The sequence below is a fragment of the Podarcis liolepis genome, assembly GCF_965112155.1.
Source record: "Podarcis liolepis genome assembly, chromosome: 2".
NCBI lineage: Eukaryota > Metazoa > Chordata > Lepidosauria > Squamata > Lacertidae > Podarcis > Podarcis liolepis.
In genome coordinates this window covers 111,046,396-111,068,064 of record NC_139555.1, presented here as the reverse complement: position 1 = coordinate 111,068,064, position 21,669 = coordinate 111,046,396, and the positions used below count along the sequence as shown (strand labels likewise).

The following is a 21,669-nucleotide window of genomic DNA, read 5'->3' as shown; positions in this document are numbered from 1 at the left end:
CAACGTCGCGGGCGGGGAAGGCGTCGCTTTCTTTCCCGATCCTTCATCCTCCCAGTCTTCCAGCCCTTTTTGGGGTTGGAAGCTCGTCTCGTTCGCCCTTCTCCTTTCTTCACCCTGCGCGCAATTTTCCTCCCTCGTCTCCCTCCCCATTTCTCCTTCCTGACTGACTGACTGACGGGCTTGGGCTCGGGCTCGGGCTCCGGCTCGGGCTCGGGCTCCGGGTCGGGCTCAGGCTCAGGCTCGGGCTCGGGCAGCCACAGCGTCGGCGGTGTTGGCGATCGGCGGCGCGGGGGGATGGCCCTCCCGTGGGAGCCGGCGCTGCTCAATGGGGTTGCCAAGGAGACAGGCCGGCCGCCCCCCTCCCCCGGCCCGGCGCCCCCCGCCGCGCCGGTGCCCGTTATCGAGCTGGTGCGCGCCGGGCGCCCTATAAAAGCCGCGGACGCGCCCACCGCCGCCCGAGATTATTGGGGGGGCTGAGCCCCCCCAAACGAATTTTTGAGGGGGCTCGGCCCCCCTCAAGCCCCATGGAGTCGGCGCCTATGGCTCTGGGCGGCTGCTCGTTTAAGGAACCATTTCCAGTGAGAGCTGGAGGGAAGGAAGTGTGGTTGTATTTTCCCTATCTTCACATGAGCCGCAGACTACTTTGAAAACCTAACTCCATTTCCCCCACAAATGGCTCCATTTCCAGCTCTTAGCCTCGACGTAAAGAGGAGAAGCAGCCCAACTCTCCATCATGGTGCCTATTTTTAGTGAGTTTGGACAAAATCACCAGCCTCACTGATAATGTGCAAAAACACTGGGCGCCCCCCTAGGTGAAAACTGGGATCTCATGGCATTTTTAGCAATACAAGAAACTGGGTCTTTCAAAATCAAAAAATGATTGGGTCCTTTTTTAATTGTCTATGAAGACCCAGTGAAGCTGAAGGGAGGGAGAGTCGGGGCAGACAAAAGGAAGGACTTCTCTTCACACTGGATTTTGTGGGAATCTGATTAATTTTGCCATGTGCCTGGAAAAACAAACTCGGACTCTTTTTGGAAAAAGGTGAGCGATGGGGAGGCATGGTAAGACCTAGAGGAAATGTGGCGAAAGTGGACAGGAATGTGATTCTCTCCCTCGTAGGCTGTGAGCTAAAGTTCTTGTATGTGCCAAATGCTGCAATGCTCCTAATTTTAGGTCCTTTCCATAGGAAAAACCTCCTGTTTTGGGAGGTTTTGTGATGCTTGATGTTTTTTATTATGTTTCTAGATATGTTATAAGCCACCCAGAATGGCTGAGGAAACCCAGCAGATGGGTGGAGTATTATTATTATTATTATTATTAAATTTTAAAAGTGTGCCCCACTCAAAGGTAAGAGTTTGCACACTAAACATGCAGTCCTTGATCTAACGCCAATGACATAATGTCCCCCACCCGCCTTTAACTGATGAATGAGTGGGAAGAGAAAGAGAGGGGAATGATTTTAATATTTATGGATAGAGCCCGGATCATTTTGAAAGGTCTGAGAAATAAGATTCTGATTGGCTGGGGGTTCTAGTCTATGGCAGGGGGGGAATAAGTGAGAGTGGGGACAAAGCACATGGGTTTTCTAGTCAGAACAGATTTAGTTGACCCCATGATCCATCATAAGAAAGAATGTTTAAAACCTGGGTAGATATAATATATGCATTTGCAGTACTGAATCTGGGAGCAAGCCATTGTGTCAAATGACAGCCTTTACGCTGTCTTGGCAGAGAATCTTTCCTCCTGAGTAACCAATTAATGAAACCTAGGTGTCTGATCATAGGGATTTCTACCTTGAGCTTCCTTACCTGGTGAAGCCTCCTGCAGGCCAGAGTGTGGGCTTTCTAGGCAGGGTGGCCTTGAAACTCTGCCACATCCCTTTTTGGGGGGAAGTTTGGCTTTGTGCCCCAAGAGTACTTTTCAGCAAAAGCTTATCTGGCAGTCCTGTTGAAGCGAAGAGCTGGCTCGGTCGTGGTCTCGAGGGCTGTTTGCACACACGCGTGTTCATCGCACGCTTCCTCAGCGCTCGATGTCTGACAGCTTAACATGCAAACTGGCTCCACAGGGAAGCATGGTGTCGGGGGTGGTGTGCAAGTGGCTCTTGTGGCGACTGATTCATCACAAGCCTCCATGAGACGCTGCCGTCGTCCAGAGGGGGACAGACCTCTGTGAAGCAGCTTGAAGTACCTGGATTTCTTTAAGGCTGTGGCTCTAAGCATATTTATTTGGGAACAAGTTCCATTGTGGGAAGGGGACAGAGAGAAGGGACAGCCCACGCCAATGTCTATGGAGGGTGGGGCGAATTGTCCCAAGATCTTAATGCTCGCACTTGAATTAATCGTGAGTTGGGCAGGTGAGCTTTTAACCAAAGCTGGCAATCTGTTGAAAGATCTGTGTGTGCGTGTGCGTGTGTGTGTGTGTGTGAGAGAGAGAGAGAGAGAGAGAGTGCACTGCATTGATGTGCCGTTGGGTCACTAGACATGGGAACTACAATCTCTACTGCACATGCATGAGATGAGAACAAATTCACAGTAGGTTCCTGTGGAACGTCCTCCCATCAGATATAAGATAAACAACTTGCCCTACAATCCCTAACAAAAATGCTTCTTCTTTTTTTTACAAATGTCATTTAAAACATTTTTCCAATTCATTATATATCATTTCCTAAAAATTTTTAACTTCTCTACATTCCCACATGTGATAAAAAATGTCCATTAATGAGTTATTTGAAATTCGACAGGTCACTCTCCTTCCCAGGCCAAGAGGGAAAATGGCAAACACAGGATATTTATTGGGTCAGTGTGATTTTTGCAGTTGCCGTTAAAGTTGCAAAACAATGAAGCATGGGACAGAGCAATGGAGAACTTCTGAAAGAACAATGGGTTATTAGCTCCGCCCAAGGCAGAAAAGATAGACATTATATTTTACAAGGACAGGAAATGACATCACAGACATCAATTCTTGCATGCAGTGGACCACCTAAATTATATAGTTTGGCAGCTGAATGATGGGTGTTAATAATTGTATTATAATTTAGCATTGTTATAATGAGGCTGTTATTGGATTATTGTAACTAAAAACTAATAAAAATCATTCAAAATAAAATTGTTCAAAATGTAATGATAATAATTATAATTATAATAATAATAATTGGAAATTTGGTGATGAGTATCTGCTTGTCTGCCTCTACACTCAGAGATTGTCAGGTGAGCTTTGGCAGACACATAAAACAAGGGCTGGAGGGTCTCTCCTGAGAAGGAGGCTGCCGAGAATGAGTGGAGGAGGGCTGCTGTATCTGCATTGTAAAAGGACACTCGTCCCCCTTCACAGTTCAGGGCCACTCGGATCCTCTCAGGCTCGTCACCTGGAACAAGGGTCTTACAGGGAGAGCAGAACTTGTACACACCGCCCCACTTTCCCAAACCCCAGATCCCTTCTGTAGGATCAAAAGAGAAATCACCCTTCCTCTTCACAGACTTTCTGGCCACCCCCACCCTCCATTCTTCCTCTCTTCCCACAGTGACCTCCCAGAAATGTCTGCCTGATGTGAAACCTTCACATCCCAGCACGTAGGTTTGTATGTCAAATCTCTCATGTTTGTCTGGCAGGTCTTGACGCACTTCTCCCTTTCCCACACTCTTTCGATCCGTAGACAGGATGAGGAGGGGATGTGCTGTGTCTGGATCCAAGGTTACATTTTCGGTGGGGGCAGATGAGGAAAGAGAAGAGAAACAACGTCAACTGGGAAGCTGACATTTCTTTAGACAGAAATGTAATTCCCTCTGAAATGAACAGGGACTTTGTTAACTGTATTCGGGACTAGGATGCTCCACAAGTTCTTAATAATAATTATTGAAACATCTGTGTGGTTTTGGGGGCGTTGTGCCATCAAAAGGCACCCTCCTATTTTCTGGCAACGAAAGCACTCAGCATGCATTATGTGCACAGAAACCTTACACAAGCCATGTACGTAAGGTCAACTTTATTATGCCCGTTTTTTAGACGGGAGGACTGAGGCTGAGAGTGGCCTCTTTACTCACCCCCAAAGCTCATGGCAGAGGGCGCAGTCAAAGCAGGGACTCCCTGATTCACAGCTCAATCTTTTCCCTCACACCACACGACACACTATGCTTGAAATGCCAGGTAAATCTGGCAGCAGGCCACAGCAGAGAACACACCCGTCTCATGGCAAGCACCCAAGTTCAGTTATGTACTTAAAGGATGTTTTACCCCACCTTTCCAGGCAGTTTATAAAAAGAAAAAACACTGACACCCATAAAACTGTCTCTATGCTCTGCTGCTTATGAAAGCGACTAGTCTCCCTTGACCCTCTCTGTGTGAAATGACCTTCTTGGGGCTCTGAGAGCGAATCAGGAGGGGCTCTGTTTTGAAGAGCAGATGTCTGGCTAAGTGGCTGAGATTGGACATATTGGGGATAAAGTCATGGAAGCTCACTGTCCCTAAGAAGGTTGCTGAATTTCCCTTATCCTGTTGCAACTAAATCGTAACAGCCTGGCACCTGAGGCCTGGGCTGTGCAGCCCCCACCTCCCTGCCACTGACATCAGTACCTCTTCAACTTCTAGCCCTCAAAGGTTGTCATGGCCATTTTCTGAGCTATTTCTGCTCGTACACCAGTTTGCCCCCCACTTTTGCTCCCTTAAACCTTACTCTTAACCAACTCTCTTAAATTGAGCATTAGAGGGTCTTGCGATGGTGTTGCCCTTAAAAGCCCTAAATGGCCTCGGCCCAGTATACCTGAAGGAGCGTCTCCACCCCCATCGTTCTGCCCGGACACTGAGGTCCAGCGCCGAGGGCCTTCTGGCGGTTCCCTCGCTGCGAGAAGCAAAGCTACAGGGAACCAGGCAGAGGGCCTTCTCGGTAGTGGTGCCTGCCCTGTGGAATGCCCTCCCATCAGATGTCAAAGAGATAAACAACTACCTAACATTTAGAAGACATCTGAAGGCAGCCCTGTTCAGGGAAGTTTTTAATGTGTGACACATTAAGGTATTTTTAATCTTGGTTGGAAGCCGCCCAGAGTGGCTGGGGAAACCCAGCCAGATTGGTGGGGTACAAATAATAATAATAATAACTATTGCGTGCCTCAAAGGGATATTTCCCCCTCGTGTGCAGAGACCATTGGGCTTCACACCACCCTTGTACCTCAGTGAGATTCAAAACAGAAAATCCCGCTGCCTTGGCTGGGTGCTCCCTCTCCTTCCCTCCTAAGCACCTGCTTCCACACAACCATATTTCACTTCCACTCCCTGGCTGGTCTATTCAGGACAGGAGGAAAGATTTTCCCTCAGAACATGTTGAGACTGGGAGTCAGAGCAGGAGAGCGTCAGGGGAGTCTGAAAAGTAAGTGGAGACCCTCTTCATAAACTTGGCAAAGTTCCCAGGTGCCTTTTAATTGTTATTCTGAAGATTTCTGGCTAAATGGCTAAGAAATAGCTGGAAGGTGACCAGGGGAATGTCCTTCTTCCCTCACCAAATTCTAGCTAAAGACGACGTTATCCAGATGTCTCTGCATGAAGGAAAGCCGTAGTTTGAGTCTACGGCAGAGGAGGAGACAGAGGGAGGAGACAGAGTTTTGGCTCTGTCAGTTTACAGCATTTAGTTGTGCTGTCTGCCTCTCTCTCTATTTGTCAAACAGTGGACTTGCCTGTGGGGAATGTTGAAAGCTCTGCTCATCTTATTGATATTGATAATTAAGCTCAAATAGGACAAAAATGCATTAGCTTTGATATCCTTCAAAAGATCATTTGCTAGGCAAAAACATTCCTCTTTGGCTGATTGAGCACAATGACAATAATCCACCAACAGCATACAAATCAATATGGCTAACCGGATCCAAAACGCCCACCCACCCCACTCACACATGAAAACAAAGACCACCACAGCCAACCACAAATGAACAAGCACACCCCAGGCCAACCCCAACCTCTCTCACCACCAAAGGAACACAAGTGAACAGCAGAGAAGCTGCACAAGCGACGCTGACACCAAACCCTACATACATTAAGCATAATAGAAACATCCCCACCCCTACCCATCTTCCCCGCCCCTCCACCCCTTATTTCCCCCTAATGTCTCAACAAATGAAACTGATTTGTAAATATGTTACATGGAAAAAATACGAGACATTACACATACTTCTGTAAAACAAGAAAATCTTTAATTTAAAAAAATGTGGAAAAAAAATAGGATACCTGCTCTCTCACCGACATGGCAGATACGGCTGAGACTCACTTCTCTCCTGGTGGTGGGATTCCCACAAATAAAGGGATGGGCAAACTTCAGACATGGTGGATTTGCTTTCATTTCTAATCCGAATGCTGATATCCAGAAATGGACCCAGGTGCAAAATACGAGCTTATGCAGGGAAGCCCCTGAAATCTGCTCCTCACTCAAACTGGATTGATTCCTCCTGCAGACATTCAGGGTCAACACAGGAAGGTCTGAAGAGGAGCTACAACATAGAGAGGAGCTTTGCAGGGAGGGCTTTCAAGCACATCTCTGAAGGGACCCTTGTTAAGATTTCACATTCTGAGTACACAGTGTGTTGGACTTGGGGTGCCAAGGCCCAGGTTCAAACCTATTTGACCATAAACTTTAACGTGTCTCCTTTTTCTAAGTCTCTCAGCTCAGTCTCTTCTACCTCACAGGGTTCCTCTGAGGATAAAACAGGATATCACCCTCCTAAAATCCCTGGAGAATGTCATGGCGAATGGATATTAATACTGTTGAGTTTGAAACACCACAGGAGCAACAAGAAGTACAATCTTTAATAGAATCAAACACGTTAGCACAGGAAACATACCCCCAAATACTTTCAGGCCCGTTACACAAAAGGATAAGAAGAGGTTATCTCTTAAAAAAATACAGATAAGTATCTGATTGTTTGCTACAGAGCATCTTGGAGAAAATAATTGTATACATAGGAATTTACCCCTCCACCCCCACCCCCCCAGAAATCCAGTCTAGATTGTCACTGTTCTCTCCTCAGAACGTCTGACAGAGGCTCTTCACTGTCAGAGGGGATTTTGTTACATTGAGGTCCAAAACCTGCATGGGGGGGGGGACATTTCTGGGGTCAGCATGTGAAGGCAATATAGCGTAAGTCAGGAAGACCCCCGAAAATGTCCCCCTAAGCAACCATCCCACTTGTCTGAAGCCAGAGATCTTGACCTTCCTAGAGGCCAGTAAGCAAGGTGGACTTAGACACTCTTTCCCCCAATGCCAAAGCCCCATTGCTTTCTGGGCTCTAAAGACTTTTCGGGGATCTCAGAGTCCCTTCTAACAGTTTTTCCTCATCTCTAGCCCTCTTTCTATTTAATAATTTGTGTTTTGAGGAACGGCTCCAGGCTGTGAATTTTGCACTGACTGCACTGAACTCACAAAAAGGAGATTTTGCTGAATTGCCACATAAGCTTCCCTGAGTAGTAGCAAAGAAGGGATTTTGGAACTTCCATCTCCATGACCAGTGGAAGAATTGGAGGATGAAAGGGAATCAGAGTTCAGGATTGAGGATGAGGAACGTTTTAAGTGATGCTTGTGCATAATTCTGATGTTATTCAGAAAAGATGATGGTATTGTCTATAGAAAACTTGTCAGAGAGAGATCTACATCGAAACAGGAATGTGTGTGGGGTTGCTGTTGTTTCCTAAATTATTTTCTTGCTTCTTGCACCTCCTGCACTGACACAAATAGCCCATTCCCAAGGGAGAGAGAACAGGCAAGTTTGGGGACTGACAGGGGACCCAATCCATCAGTGTCATTTACAAAGCTGGCCTGAGAAGGGAGAGTTGCATCATGATTGACACAAGGGATGGCCAATCACAGTTCTGCAAATAATGTTTCTTCTTAAGTGCCTGTCAGCTCAGTCCTGAAGAGGAGACTGAATATGTAATAATGACAGTGAATATATGCTTGTCTGTCTGCACCTTCAGTCAAGAGAGTCTCAGGTTCCCTTTCTTGCTCACGAAAAAGTAGGGCTGGAGGGTTTCTCCTGAGAAGGGGGCTGCTGTATCTGCATGGAGAAGGGCTGCTGTATTAGCATTGTAAAAGGACACCCGTCCCCCTTCACAGTTTAGGGTCACTCGGATCCTCTCGGGCTCCTCACTTGGAACAGGGTCCTCATGGGGGAAGCATACCTGGTACACACCATCCCACTTCCCCAAACCCCAGATCCCTTCCGTAATATCAAAATACAAAGCACCCTTCCTCTTCACAGACTTTCTGGCTACCCCCACCCCCCATCCCTCCTCTTTTCCCACAGTGACCTCCCAGAAATGTCTGCCTGCTGTGAAACCTTCACATCCCAGCACATCACCATCTTTGTCAAATCTCTCAGGGTTGTCTGGCAGGTCTTGACGCACTTCTCCCTCTCTCACACTCTTTCGATCCTCAGACAGGATGAGGAGGGGATGTGCTGTGTCTGGATCCAAAGTTATGTTTTCTGTGGGGGCAGAGGAGGAAAGAGAAGAGAAACGATGTCAACGGTGAAGCTGACTTTTCTTTAGGTACATGACAGAAATAGCATCCCCTCTGAAATGAACAGGGACTCCAGGGCTCTGCATTTGAGACAGGGATGTTCATCAAGTTCTTGAAACATTTGTAGATCTTTCAAGAGTTCAAAGCACTTAGCACACATTACAGTGGTACCTTGGGTTAAGTACTTAATTCGTTCCGGAGGTTCATTCTTAACCTGAAGCACCACTTTAGCTGATGGGGCCTCCTGCTGCCACCGGAGCACGGTTTCTGTTCTCATCCTGAAGCAAAGTTCTTAACCTGAAGCACTATTTCTGGGTTAGCGGAGTCTGTAACCTGAAGCGTATGTAACCAGAGGTACCACTGTAAAAATAATAAAAATAAAATAATAATAATAATAATAAATGTACCTTTTTGCAGCTGAAGTCCATATTCCACAGTGTCTGGAAGAGAAAAAGGAACCAAGATTAGCATCACACCATCATTCAGATAACAATCCTGGCAACAACAATATGAGCTCATGAGATTGTAGCCAGTTGATGGCTTATATTTCGTATGATCAGAAGCCTGTCATGAACACTTCTAAACATCCATTAAACAATCCGTTCAGCCCTTCTTTACTACCTCTGAATTTCTTCATGACTCCCTCCAGGAAGGGATTTATATCTCCGAAGTCCCAGATCCTCCACTTCAGGGCAGGAGGAAAAGCCACAGGAGGATCCTCTAAGTTCTCCCTCTCCTGAGACCTGGGAGGAGAAGAACAAAGTCAAGCCACCATCCTTCCAATGCAAGGAGCTTTCTGACAAGGCAGGGGTCTCATTCTGATTATAAAGGCCTGATGGATATATATCATGAAGACTTGGGAGCAGGTTTTTTCCTATGGCAAAAGGGAGCATCTAGAGAGCACCTAACAAGTTGAAGGAAAACTGACACACACCTGCTTCCAAAATATACTGAAGGAAATATATGAATATGAGATTGAAGGTAAAGAAGCTGATATATGCAAATTATTTTTTTTATGAGAGTGAGCAATACTGGGTCCTTACGCAGAGATTTTAGGACTACACCAGTTTTAGTGAAGAATTTCAGGTGATTAATAAGCAAAACATAATAGGTCTGGTATGTGCATTTCTGAAATATAAGGAAGTTCAGAATGCTTTAGAATGGCTTTTGCATTTAACATCATAAATGTATTTTAGCACAGTGGTTATATATTTAAAAATACAGAGGATATTGGAAATTAAAGCAGTATTTTCTAAACATGGAAGATTCTCAAAATTCATGAGTGTTTGAAGATGTTGCAGGTGTTTGGGGGAGAAGGCTTTCAGCGGGTTCTCTTCACAATAGCTGGGTCAAAAGCAGTGGTGCCTCTGAAACCACAGGAGGGGAGTGTCCTCTGGGGCTCAGATCCTGCCCATTGGTTTCCCACTGGCATCTGGTTAATCATTGTGAAAACAGGATGCTGGATGAGATGGGCCACTGGCCGGATCCAGCAGGGCCCTTTCTCACATTCTTGTCTGAAGAAGAACCAGCAGGAGCCTGAAATACACTGGATATTTAAGGCACGCGGGTGGCGCTGTGGTCTAAACCACTGAGCCTCTTGGGCTTGCCGATCTGAAGGCTGGCGGTTCAAATCCCCGCAATGGGGTGAGCTCTCATTGCTCGGTCCCTGCTCCTGCCCACCTAGCAGTTTGAAAGCACACCAAAAAGTGCAAGTAGATAAATAGGTACTGCTCCGGCGGGAAGGTAAATGGCCTTTCCGTGCGCTGCTCTAGTTTTGGTGTTACATTGCGTCAGAAGCGGCTTAGTTATGCTGGCCACACGACCCAGAAAAGCTATCTGTGGACAAACGCCTGTTCTCTCGGCGTGTAAAGCGAGATGAGCGCCGCAACAACAGAGTCGTTCGTGACTGGACTTAACGGTCAGGGGTCCTTTCCCTTTTCCCTTTTCTATAAGGAATGCTCCCACTTTTTTCTATCTATCCCGGAGTAAATGAATCCATCAAGGAAAATGGAGAAATATGTAATGGAGGGGAACAAGGAATGGCTTCCTTCCCATGATTCTAGATGAGACCAATAGCTACAAATGACTAGGAAAATGTGTCCCTGTTTTTGTCTCTGATCTTGTGAAATGGACGATGGAGTCCTAAGCTATCTCTGGAAGGAGGAACTGGAGAGCGAGTTTCCCACCTGTTAAACAGAAACTTTTGTAGCATCAGAATAAGGCAGGGGTTTTCCATCACTTACCTCTGCAAGAAGCTTCCAATATCCTGGAAGAGAAGAAAGAAAGATGTCAGCGGAGCCAGAGCACTGTCATCAGTTTGTTGTTGTTAATTCTGCTGTTGTCATTATCGATTTTGTATACCACCCTATACCCGCAGGTCTCTCAGCAGTTCCCCAAATAAAATCACAAGATAAAAACATAAAATTCATAATAAAAACAAAACAAGAACAACTAAATAATACAAACTGACTTCAGAGGCAGCCCCATCTACAACCCCCAAGCGATGTACCCACTCCTTCAGAGGAAGTGCAACCCCATCAAGAGCAGCCCATCTCCCACCCATCCGGTCTAGGGAACCACCCACTAATAGCTCCTCAGTCTTATCTGGATTGCCTTTCAGTTTGTTGGCTCTCATCCAGTCTGCTAGAGAGACAAGGCAATGGTCCAGCACTTCCGCTGGAAGGTGTAAATGAGAGTCACCAGCATAATGCTGAAAACATGCTCCAAACCTCCGGATGACCCCAGTTATCAATACAGTGGTACCTCAGGTTAAGTACTTAATTCGTTCCGGAGGTCCATTCTTAACCTGAAACTGTTCTTAACCTGAAGCACCACTTTAGCTAATGGGGCCTCCCGCTGCCGCTGGAGCACAATTGCTGTTCTCATCCTGAAGCAAAGTTCTTAAGCCGAGGTACTATTTCTGGGTTAGCGGAGTCTGTAACCTGAAGCGTATGTAACTTGAAGCGTATGTAACCCGAGGTACCACTGTACTAAGCAGCTGACCAGCACTTACTGTGGAAAAAGGTGGGCAGAGAGCTACTGGTTTTTAAAGTTTCCCAGAGACCTCTGGTTGGCCAATGGGAGAACATGATGAGAGAATGAAGGGGCTTGTGGTTTGATCAAGTAAGGCCGCTTTTGCGATCCCAGGCCTTTCACACTTCATGTACCAATTGTTTATTTTAGAACAGGTTTCTTTGGCGGGGCGGGGGCTAAGATGTTATTCTCCTGCCTATAGTCTGAAGCATGACACTCCACCCTCTCGCATCAGGATGAGGCCTCACCTGCAGGAGTTCACTCGCTGGTTCCTGAAGCTTCTCCTCCATCTCCCGGATGGCGTGTTCAAAAGAGGAGAGTTCCCTGGAGAGTCTGGCCAGGTGCTCCTCCCTTTGGGCTGCAATCTCCTTCTCTACTTCTGCCATCTGGGCCAGAAGAAGCTTCTCTTGTTCTTCCAGAAACTGGTGCAGTCGCCTGAACTCAGCCACCATCTTTTCCCTCTCTGCACCTGTTTGTTTCTGCAGCAAGGAGATTGAAAGAAGAGAACAGTGGGCCAAAATCAGGCATCTAGTCTGCTCTTGCAGGATGAAGAGGCCAGTTATCTGAATTCCTTGGAAGGCCACTTCTGACATGTTCAGCAGAGAAAGAGTTTCATAAAAACTCACAAGCCCACCCCCTCCTTCAAATGGTCTTTCATGCTCTGTGGGACATCAGACCGTTCACAAAGAAACCTCTTTCTGTATTCCATATTCTCTCCCCCCCCCCCAATATCGATTCTAGACTATAGCACTTTTTCACCTTAAAGTAACAATGGTGCTTACAAGCAGGTCTTGGCTTTCCTTTTCTGTGTTTGCTTTAAATACCATAATTTTCTCTCTCTCCTTCCTCAGATTGTCTAGGCAGCTGCTGATCTGATCCTGAAAAGAAAACAAAATCCAAATTGGGCTGCGTTACACATTGGCAGGCAAGCTCAACCCTATGTTTGCTCCCTGCCCCACATCCCTGGATCTTTTGCAGAGGTTCCCCTTTTTCATCCCAGTTGAGGCAGAAATGGGGCTGCCCTATATCAGAGCTGAGAAACATGGGGGGTTTGCTATTTGTCCCTCACACTGAGCACACCTCCAACATCTCCCCCCTCCTTTTTATTAAATTAATCCTAGATGTTGTAATCTTTTGTCCCAGGGGAGTTACTGCAGCCTGCATTGAGGGGGTCACTGGGGGCACTTTAATCCCTCAAAAAGAAAAATAAATGTTTATTGTATTAATTTTTAGAAGATTAGTTGTATCAGGAGAATACCTTTTGGGCTGCAAGTTGAGAGAATACATTACAATATTTATTATTATTATTATTATTATTATTATTATTGCAAGCCCCTCTTATCTGCAGCTTTTCCACTCCCCAATTAAGACCCACTGTCTTTTCCTACCTTGTACTCCTGGGACGCCTCCTCCAGAGGAACCACCTCGTGGCTTTTGTGCTCCTTGGATTTGTCACACACCACACAGATGGGGCTTTGGTCCTCCTTGCAGAACAGCTTCAGGGGCTCCTGATGCTTCTCGCAGACCATCCCCTTTCCTTCTCCTTCCTCTTTCCCCCCCAGATGGCTGAATTTCTTAGTTATTTCTACAACATTTGCCAGCTGCTGGTTTTTCCGGATGCTGCTTTGCTCCACCCTTTCCCTGCACTGAGGGCAGGAAGCCTCTCCCTCGGATTTCTCCCAGCACTGGGTCAGGCAGGATCGGCAGAAGTTGTGCCCACATTCATGAATGATCACTGGATCCCTGAAATACTCCAGGCAAATGGAGCAAGTGGCTTCCTCGCGGAGATCCCGGACGGGACCCTCAAAAGCAGCCATGCTTGCTTCGCCAGGAAGAGGGAGCTGCTTTCGTTTTCTCTCTTTTCCGCCTGCAAATGGGCGTGCTCCCTTTCCAGGAAATTCGGATTTCCGGGAAACTCAGGATCTCTGCTGCCTAGGAGTTGGGTGGAGCCCCGAGCAGCTTTGATACGGTGGAAATAAATATATTTATTTATTTTAAATGGAGTGCTCATCCTTGGTGGCTGCTCGTTTATGGAACCATTTCCCTGTGGGAGCTGGTGGAGTTTGTTGTAGTTTTGTTTACTATCAGCACGTCACCCTCAGACCACTTTGCAAGCTAACGAATGAATTGCCGCCCCGCCCCCCCCACTCCTTGCTCCATCCATATCCTCTTTCTAGTTAGCAGCCACCACATAAAGAGGAGAAACAGCCCAGCCCTCCGTCCCGGTGCCAGTTTTTAGTGAGTCGTTTTGACAGAATCGCCGGCGTCTAATAATGTGCAATAACCTCTGGAACCAACTCTGCAAACGGCCTTCGCAAACAGCTCAGCTAATGATATCTAGATATTTGTCAATAACACCGCAGCGCAGCTATTAGCAGCAATTAGCCCTGTTTTCTCAATGAATGCACCTTTTGTCAGTGAAATATCACATTGTTATAATAATTTTAAGTTCTCAAATACGTAATACTGTACATAAATGCACACATAATTCAATATTTGAACCATGTGTCTGAAATAGTATGGGAGAGCAATCCTGAAGCCATTTCGACTCTCCCAATGGCCCCAAATATTCCTCTGAAGGGAGGAAAATGGGACAAAGCCTTCCATTGCCTTTTTGCTTCCAAGTCCATTCTTAAGGGCATATTTGTGTATGAATAGGGTGAGCCTGTGACCTGGATTCAGGAACTAAAGTATTTACTATCACAAAAGAATGGCCAAGCTGCCTGCAATCAGTGACCTTTAACAGGTATCCTAACAGAAGGATTTCTGCTGGAGACTGCCTCCTTCTGTGATGTATGCCCGATATTTTGGGGGTTTGGTCTTGTGCTACAGGTGGGCAGTTTCAAAAGCCTATATAGGGGCTTGCACACCATCGTTCCGGGTTCTCCTCCCTCCTTCATAGGGTGACTGGGCAGTGGAAGGCCCCCTTAATGAAAGTACGCCTCATGTTAAGAACAGTTTCGACTTACAAACGGACCTCCGGAACAAATTACGTTCGTAACCTGACATACCACTGTGGAGGAACTTTGCAGGGAGGGCTTTGAAGCACATCTCTGAAGGGACCCTTGTTAAGATTTCAAATTCTGAGTGCACAGTGTGTAGGACTTGGGATGACAAGGCCCAGGTTTGAATGCCTTTTGACCATAAACTTTAATGTGTCTCTTTTTTCTAAGTTTCTCAGCTCAGCCTCTTCTACCTCACAGGGTTTCTCTGAGGATAAAACAGGATATCACCCTCCTAAAATCCCTGGAGAAAGTGTCATAGGGAATGGATATTACACTGTTGAGTTCCAAACACCACAGGAGCAACAAGAAGTACAATCTTTAGTAGAATCAAACATGTTAGCGCATGAAACATATCCCCAAATTATTTTAGGCTCGTTATACAAAAGGATAAGAGGAGGGGATCTCTAAAAATACAGGTAAGTATCTGACTCTTCATTACAAACCACCTTGGTGAAAATAATTTTATACATGGGAATTAACCACATACACATAACCCAAAATTCTCAAAGTTTGCCAATGTTTTCTCCTCAGAGCTTCTGACAGAGGCTCTTCACTGTCGAAGGGGATTTTGTTACATCGAGACCCAAAACCTGCAGAGGGGTTACGTCTCTGGGGTCAGCATGCAAGGGCAATATAGTGTAAGTCAGGAAGACCCCCGAAAACGCCCACCAAGGAACCATACTGCTTGACTGAAGCCAGAGATCTTGACCTTTCTAGAGGTCAGTAAGCAAGGTGGACTTAGAAACTCTTTCCACCATTGCCAAAGACCGCCCCCTAAATGCTTTCTGCACTGTGGAGACTCTTGTGAGATCTCACACAGTCCCTTCCAACAGTTTTTCCCGGTTTCTCACCCTCTTTCCATTTATTAATTTGTGTTTTGACAAAGGGCTCCAGGCTGAGATCACGGAAGAAAGTTGCCAGTGAGATTTGGGCCAACTACTCAACTAGCAAACAATCTTTGAATATGGATTTTGCTGAATTGCCACATAAGCTTCCCTGAGGAGTTGCAAAAAAAAAAAAAAAAGGGATTTTGAAACTTCCATCTCCCTGGACAGTGGAGGTGTTGGAGGATGAAAGGGAATATGAGTTCAGGATTGAGGCTGAGGAATGTTTTAAGTGATGCCCATACATAATTCTGATTTTATTCAGAAAAGATGATATTGTCTGTAGAAAATGTGTCAGAATTGGAGGTTGGAGAGAGAACTACATCGAAACAGGAATGTGGGGAGGTTTGCTGTTGTTTCCTAAATTATTTTCTTGCTTCTTTCCCCCTTTGCACCTCCTGCACTGACAGAAATAGCCGGTTCCCAAGGGAGAGGGAACAGGCAAGTTTGGGGACTGAAAGGCGACCCAATCCATCAGTGTCATTTACAAAGCTGGCCAGAGAAGGGAGAGTTGCATCATGATTGACACAAGGGAGGGCCAATCACAGCTCTGCAAATAAGGTTTCTTCTTAAGTGCCTGTCAGCTCAGTCCTGAAGAGGAGACTGAATATGTCATAATGGCAATGAATATACGCTTGTCTGTCTGCACATCAGTCAAGAGAGTCTCAGCTTCGCTTTCCTGCTTATGTAAAAGAAGGGCTGGAGGGTCTCTCCTGAGAAGGAGGCTGCCGGGAACGTGTAGAGGAGGACTGCTGTGTCTGCATCGTAAAAGGACACCTGTCTCCCTTCACAGTTCAGGGCCACTCGGATCCTCTTGGGCTCCTCACTTGGAACAGGGGCCTCATGGGGGGAGAATAACCTGTACCCACTGCCGCACTTCCCCAAGCCCCAGATCCAACCCCAGATCCCTTCCCTGGGACTGAAAGAGAAAACCCCCTTCCTCTTCACAGACTTTCTGGCCACCCCCACCCCCCACCCCTCCTCTCTTCTCACAATGACCTCCCAGAAATGTCTGCCAGCTGTGAAACCCTCACATCCCAGCACATAGGTAAGTGTGTCAAATCTCTCAGGGTTGTCTGGCAGGTCTTGATAGACGTCACCCTTTCTCACTCTTTTTCGATCCTTGGACAGGATGAGGAGGGGATTTGCTGTGTCTGGATCCAAAGTTATGTTTTCTGTGGGGGCAGAGGAGGAAAGAGAAGAGAAACAACGTCAACTGGGAAGCTGACTTTTCTTTAGGCACATGACAGAAACAGCATCCACTCTGAAATGAACAGGGTCTCCATGGATCTGCATTCGAGAGAGGGATGTTCATCAAGTTCTTAATAATGATTCTGGAAACACTTGCAGTTCTTTCAAGGGTTCACACATTATCTATATAGAACCTGACCCTGTAAGTTAAGTCAATCTTAGCATGCCCATTTTTCAGATGGGAGGACTGAGGCTGAGAGACAGTGGCTTGTCTAAGGCCACCCCCACCACCTACATTTCATGGCAGAAGGGAGTCAAAGCAGGGAGTCTAATTCACATCTTAATCTTTTACCTCACATCACATGACAGACCATGCTTGACAGGTCAGGTAAAACTGGCAGCAGGTGCTCTCACCCTCCTTGTAACCACCATTCAGGTTTCAGTTATATATTTAACATTATATTACAGAACATCCTTCCAGAGAGTTTATGAAAAGCAAGAAAGTGGTTAGGCTACCCTGACGCCCTTGTGTGAAATGTCCTGCTTGGGATTCTTGAAAGCCCATCGTAGGATTGTAGAGTTGGTGGGGACCCCAAGGGTCATCTAGTCCAACCCCCTGCAATGCAGGGATCCCAACTAAAGCATCCATGACAGGGGGCCACCTAACCTCTGCTTAAAAACCTCCAAGGAAGGAGAGCCCACCACCTTCTGAGGGACTCCCTTCCATGTTCTGCAGTGTGGGCCTTTGGTCTGTTTCCCCCAGGCAAACTATGAGCAGTCAGCCGAGAACTAACTTGATTATCGCTTTTGGTTTGGTTAAAGCGGAGCTTTTATATTCACAACTATTACATCGTTGATATGAATGGCTTTCTTTTTCTGTGAACTGTGTTAATGCATTTATTGTTGCAATTTCAAGATGAAAGGCAAGATTTATAAAACCTAGGAAGTGCCATTCCCACCTGTCACCTTGAACGCAAAGACCCCATCCTGGTTCCCCAGGCCTGATTGGCTATATGATGATTCATTTTTTTCACTGCTCCTCACATTTATGGAAAAAGCGGGCAGTGGAAGCACAATAAGAAGTCCATTTAAAAATTGGTCAGGCTGGTGGACATTAGGAAGAAGATCTGCTCTGCAGTCCTCTCACCTGCTCCCCACGTTATGGAAAGTTTGTGAAGCAATTTCTTTTTAAAGACACACATTTGTACAGTGGCCTTTGGAAATTATGTGGGATATTGGATGTTGCGAGTGCTGCTATTAGTAAAAAAAAATTGTTAAATGTAATGGGTTTTTTCTAGCTTATTGTTGTATTGGTTAGCCTTTATGTATTTTACTTACTGTTTTCTAAATGAATCACAGAATGTACTTTTAAAGATAAGTAGGAGTTTCCTTTATGCTTCCATCTGCTGCACCTTTTCCAGCTCTTATGAATCCCTTTTTGTGGTTTTCAGGATCAGGCCAGACTGGACTTCTGTCTTCCCATTGAGCCTTTCCCCCTGGTCTGTGCTGTAATTCTGCCCTGCTCTTTTAAGTTTACTCAGGTTTCTCTAGTCCGCCATCATGTTGCAGTAGAGAAGTCATACAATACAATACAAAAGCTGACTGAAGACCCCCATCTTGCAGGGAAGCCGGACCCCTGGAGTTCACACTCAGGCAGCCCCCAGCTCCTACCACTGACACCCATTCACCTTCTCATGCCCAAAGGTTGTTGCAGCCATTTTCTGAGCTATTTGTGTTCATGCATTTCCCACTCTTACACCTTTCTCTTACATAAAAGGGGTGGGGATCTGGTATGGCTCAAAGGGATATTTCCCCCTCATGTGCCGGGAGCCTTTGGCTTCACACCACCCCTGTGTCTTATTGAGATTCGGCACAAAAAAAGCCAGCAATCCTGGGCTGGGGGCTTCCTAAGAGTCTGCAGGATCAGGCCAAGAGCCCATCTAGCCCATCAAGCTGCTCTCACGGAACAGATGCCTCTGGGAAATAAGGGGAAATAAGGCATGGATGGAAGAGCTGCAGTGGCCTGGTCTTTTGAGAAGCAGATCCCCTCTTTCCCAAATTTCTGCCTCTGTTTGACTTGGAAATGGTTAGGGAAACCCAGCCAGATGGGCAGGGTATAAATAATACTTATAATTATTATTAAATGTACCTTTTCGCAGCTGAAGTCCATATTCCACAGTGTCTGGAAGAGAAAAGGGAACAGAGATTTAGCATCACACCATCATTCAGATCACAAACCTGGCAACAACAATATGAGCAAATGAGATTGTAGCCAGGTGCTGTGGACTACAAGTCCCATCATCCCTAACCACTGGCCACGCCAGCTGAAGAGATTCCAGAGGCCAGCAAGAAGGGTTTACCGTCCCCTTTTAATTGCATAAGTAAAATCAGTTGTGAATCATCTACATATTAAAGTGTGGCTTCTAGATATTGAAAAATAAAAATAAAAAAAACCGTCCATTTTCCTGGCATGGCTAATATTCCATATGACCTGGAGCCTTTCATGAACACTGCTAAACATCCAGTATAAAATACTTTCAGCCCTTCTTTACTACCTCTGAATTTCTTCATGACTCCCTCCAGGAAGGGATTTATATCACAGAAGTCCCAGATCTTCCACTTCAGCGCAGGAGGAAAAGCCACAGGAGGATCCTCTAAGTTCTCCTTCTCCTGAGACCTGGGAGGAGAAGAACAAAGTCAAGCCACAATCCTTTGAATTAAAAGAGCTTTCAGACAAGGCAGGTGTCTCATTCTGATTATAAAGGCACGATGGATATATCATGAAGACTTGGGAGCAGGGTTTTTCCTATGGCAAAAGGGAGCATCTAGATAATGTGTTGATCTAGAAAGTATCTAAGAAGTTGAAGGAAAACCGACACACACGTGCTTCCATAATATGGTGAAGAAAATATAGGAATATGAGATCGCATAGATCAGCCTCTTTACCTTCAAATTAATTTTTTTAGGAAAATGAGAAATACTGTGTCCTTACGCGGAGATTTTAGGACTACACCAGTTTTAGTGAAGCATTTCAAGTGATCAATGAGCAAAACATATTGATCTGGTATGTGCATTTCTGAAATATAAGGAAAACCAGAAAGCCTTTTGTGCTGCTGGAATGGCATTTGAAAGATGAAGTAAAATCGGTTATGATACACTGGGCCAAAGATTTTGGATATAATATACAGCTAAAAGAATGAGAGAGCTTGTGGAAAGAAAGAATAAAATTTACAGCATGTGATGCTCTGAATGTGATGAAAATGATGTATAGGTGGTATATTACCCCCATGAAATTAACTAAAATGTATAAGACACGTAATAAATGTTGGAAATGTAAAGAAAAAGAATGAACTTTTTATCATATGTGGTGGGAATGTAAGAAAGTAAAAAGCTTCTGTGAGTGTAAATGGGACCAATAGCTACCACAAAAATGTGTCCCAATTTTTGTCTGTGATTTTGTGAAAATGGACAATGGTGTCCCAAATTATCTCTGGAAGGAGGAAATGGAGAGAGTTTCTCACCTGTTAAACAGGAAAATTCATAGCATCAGAATAAGGCAGGGGTCTCCCATCACTTACCTCTGCAAGAAGCTTCCTATATCCTGGAGGGAAAGAAAGAAAGAAAGAAAGAAAGAAAGAAAGAAAGAAAGATGTCAGTGGAGCCAGTTCTACTGTTGTTATCAATTTTGCGAGAACATGATGATAGAATGAAGGGACTTGTGGTTTGATCTAGCAGATCCCCTTTTGTGACCCCAGGCCTTTCACCCTTCATGTACTAATTGTTTTCTTTACAGCAGCTTTTTTTTAGGGTGGGGGCTAAGACATGTTATTCTCCTGCTTCTACTATGAAGCAGCACACTTCACCCTCTCGCATCAGGATGAGGCCTCACCTGCAGGAGTTCACTCGCTGGTTCCTGAAGCTTCTCCTCCATCTCCCGGATGAGGCTGTCAAGAGAGGAGAGTTCCCTGGAGAGTCTGGCCAGGTGCTCCTCCCTTTGGGCTGCAATATCCTTCTCCACTTCTGCCATCTGGGCCAGAAGAAGCTTCTCTTGTTCTTCCAGAAACTGGTGCAGTCGCTTGAACTCAGCCACCATCTTTTCCCTCTCTGCACCTGTTTGTTTCTGCAGCAAGGAGATTGAAAGAAGAGAACAGTGGGCCAATATCAGGCATCTAGTCTGCTCTTGAAGGATGAAGAGGGCCAGGGGTCAGCAAACTTTTTCAGCAGGGGGCCGTTCCACTGTCCCTCAGACCTTGTGGGGGGCCAGACTATGTTTTGAAAAAATATATATGAAGGAATTCCTGTGCCTCACAAATAACCCAGAGATGCATTTTAAATAAAAGCACACATTCCACTCATGTAAAAACACGCTGATTCCTGGACCGTCCACGGGCCGGATTGAGAAGGTGATTGGGGCCTGATCCGGCCCCCGGGCCTTAGTTTGCCTACCCATGACTTATCCAAATTCCCCTGGAAGGGCATGCCTGACATTTTAGAGGGATCACGCCAATATTCAGCAGGGAAGGAGCTTCATCAGCACACCCCCCCCTTAAATGGTCTATCATGTTCTGTGGAGATAAGGCTGTTCAAAAGTAAACCTCTTTCTGTATTCCATATTCATTCCTCCCCCCCCCCCAGATATTGATTCTAGACTGTAGCACTTTTTCTCCTTAAAGTAAAAATGATGCTTACAAGCAGGTCTTGGCTTTCCTTTTCTGTGTCTGCTTTAAATACTAGAATTTTCTCTCTCTCCTTCCTCAGATTGTCTAGGCAGCTGCTGATCTGATCCTGAAAAGAAAACAAAGTCCAAATTGGGTTGCATTACACATTAACAGGCAGGCTGAATCGTATTTTTGCTCCCTGCCCCACATCCCTGGGTCTTTTGCAGAGGTTCCCCTTTTTCATCCCAGACGAGGCAGAAATGGGGCTGCCCTATATCAGAGCTGAGAAACATGTGAGTTTTGCTATTTGCCCCCCACACTGAACACACCTCCAACATCTCCCCCCTCATTTTTATTAAATTAATCCTAGATGTTGCAACCTTTCCTCCCAGGGGAGTTACTG

The 21,669-nt window shown here is 45.8% G+C and overlaps 3 protein-coding genes across 3 annotated transcripts in view; all 3 read right to left on the bottom strand.

The window, feature by feature from the left end:
* The window catches only part of LOC310701986 (butyrophilin subfamily 1 member A1-like), a 105,680-nt gene extending 101,086 nt beyond the window's left edge, over nt 1-4,594 (bottom strand). Inside the window, exon 1 of the mRNA XM_083493584.1 lies at nt 4,042-4,594. Within this exon, the coding sequence (XP_083349710.1) occupies nt 4,042-4,054 (13 nt within the window). The 5' untranslated portion in view covers nt 4,055-4,594. The remainder of the gene's footprint in view (nt 1-4,041) is intronic.
* LOC310699266 (uncharacterized protein) overlaps nt 1-21,669 on the bottom strand; it is a 62,483-nt gene that overhangs the window by 40,117 nt on the left and 697 nt on the right. The window contains exons 2-14 of the mRNA XM_083486889.1: nt 21,298-21,393; nt 20,498-20,728; nt 20,187-20,209; nt 19,164-19,285; nt 18,758-18,790; nt 16,074-16,592; nt 12,917-13,443; nt 12,311-12,406; nt 11,777-12,007; nt 10,739-10,761; nt 9,117-9,238; nt 8,903-8,935; nt 7,692-8,460 (exon numbers count right to left, since the gene is read on the bottom strand). Coding sequence (XP_083343015.1) covers nt 7,952-8,460; nt 8,903-8,935; nt 9,117-9,238; nt 10,739-10,761; nt 11,777-12,007; nt 12,311-12,406; nt 12,917-13,443; nt 16,074-16,592; nt 18,758-18,790; nt 19,164-19,285; nt 20,187-20,209; nt 20,498-20,728; nt 21,298-21,393 — 2,565 coding nt within the window. The 3' untranslated portion in view covers nt 7,692-7,951. The remainder of the gene's footprint in view (nt 1-7,691; nt 8,461-8,902; nt 8,936-9,116; nt 9,239-10,738; nt 10,762-11,776; nt 12,008-12,310; nt 12,407-12,916; nt 13,444-16,073; nt 16,593-18,757; nt 18,791-19,163; nt 19,286-20,186; nt 20,210-20,497; nt 20,729-21,297; nt 21,394-21,669) is intronic.
* LOC310700929 (E3 ubiquitin-protein ligase TRIM11-like) lies at nt 2,719-3,726 on the bottom strand (the record flags this gene model as incomplete). The annotated part of the gene is made up of 1 exon (XM_083490882.1): nt 2,719-3,726. A coding segment is annotated over one exon (645 nt), but the record flags the coding sequence as incomplete, so codon positions are not given.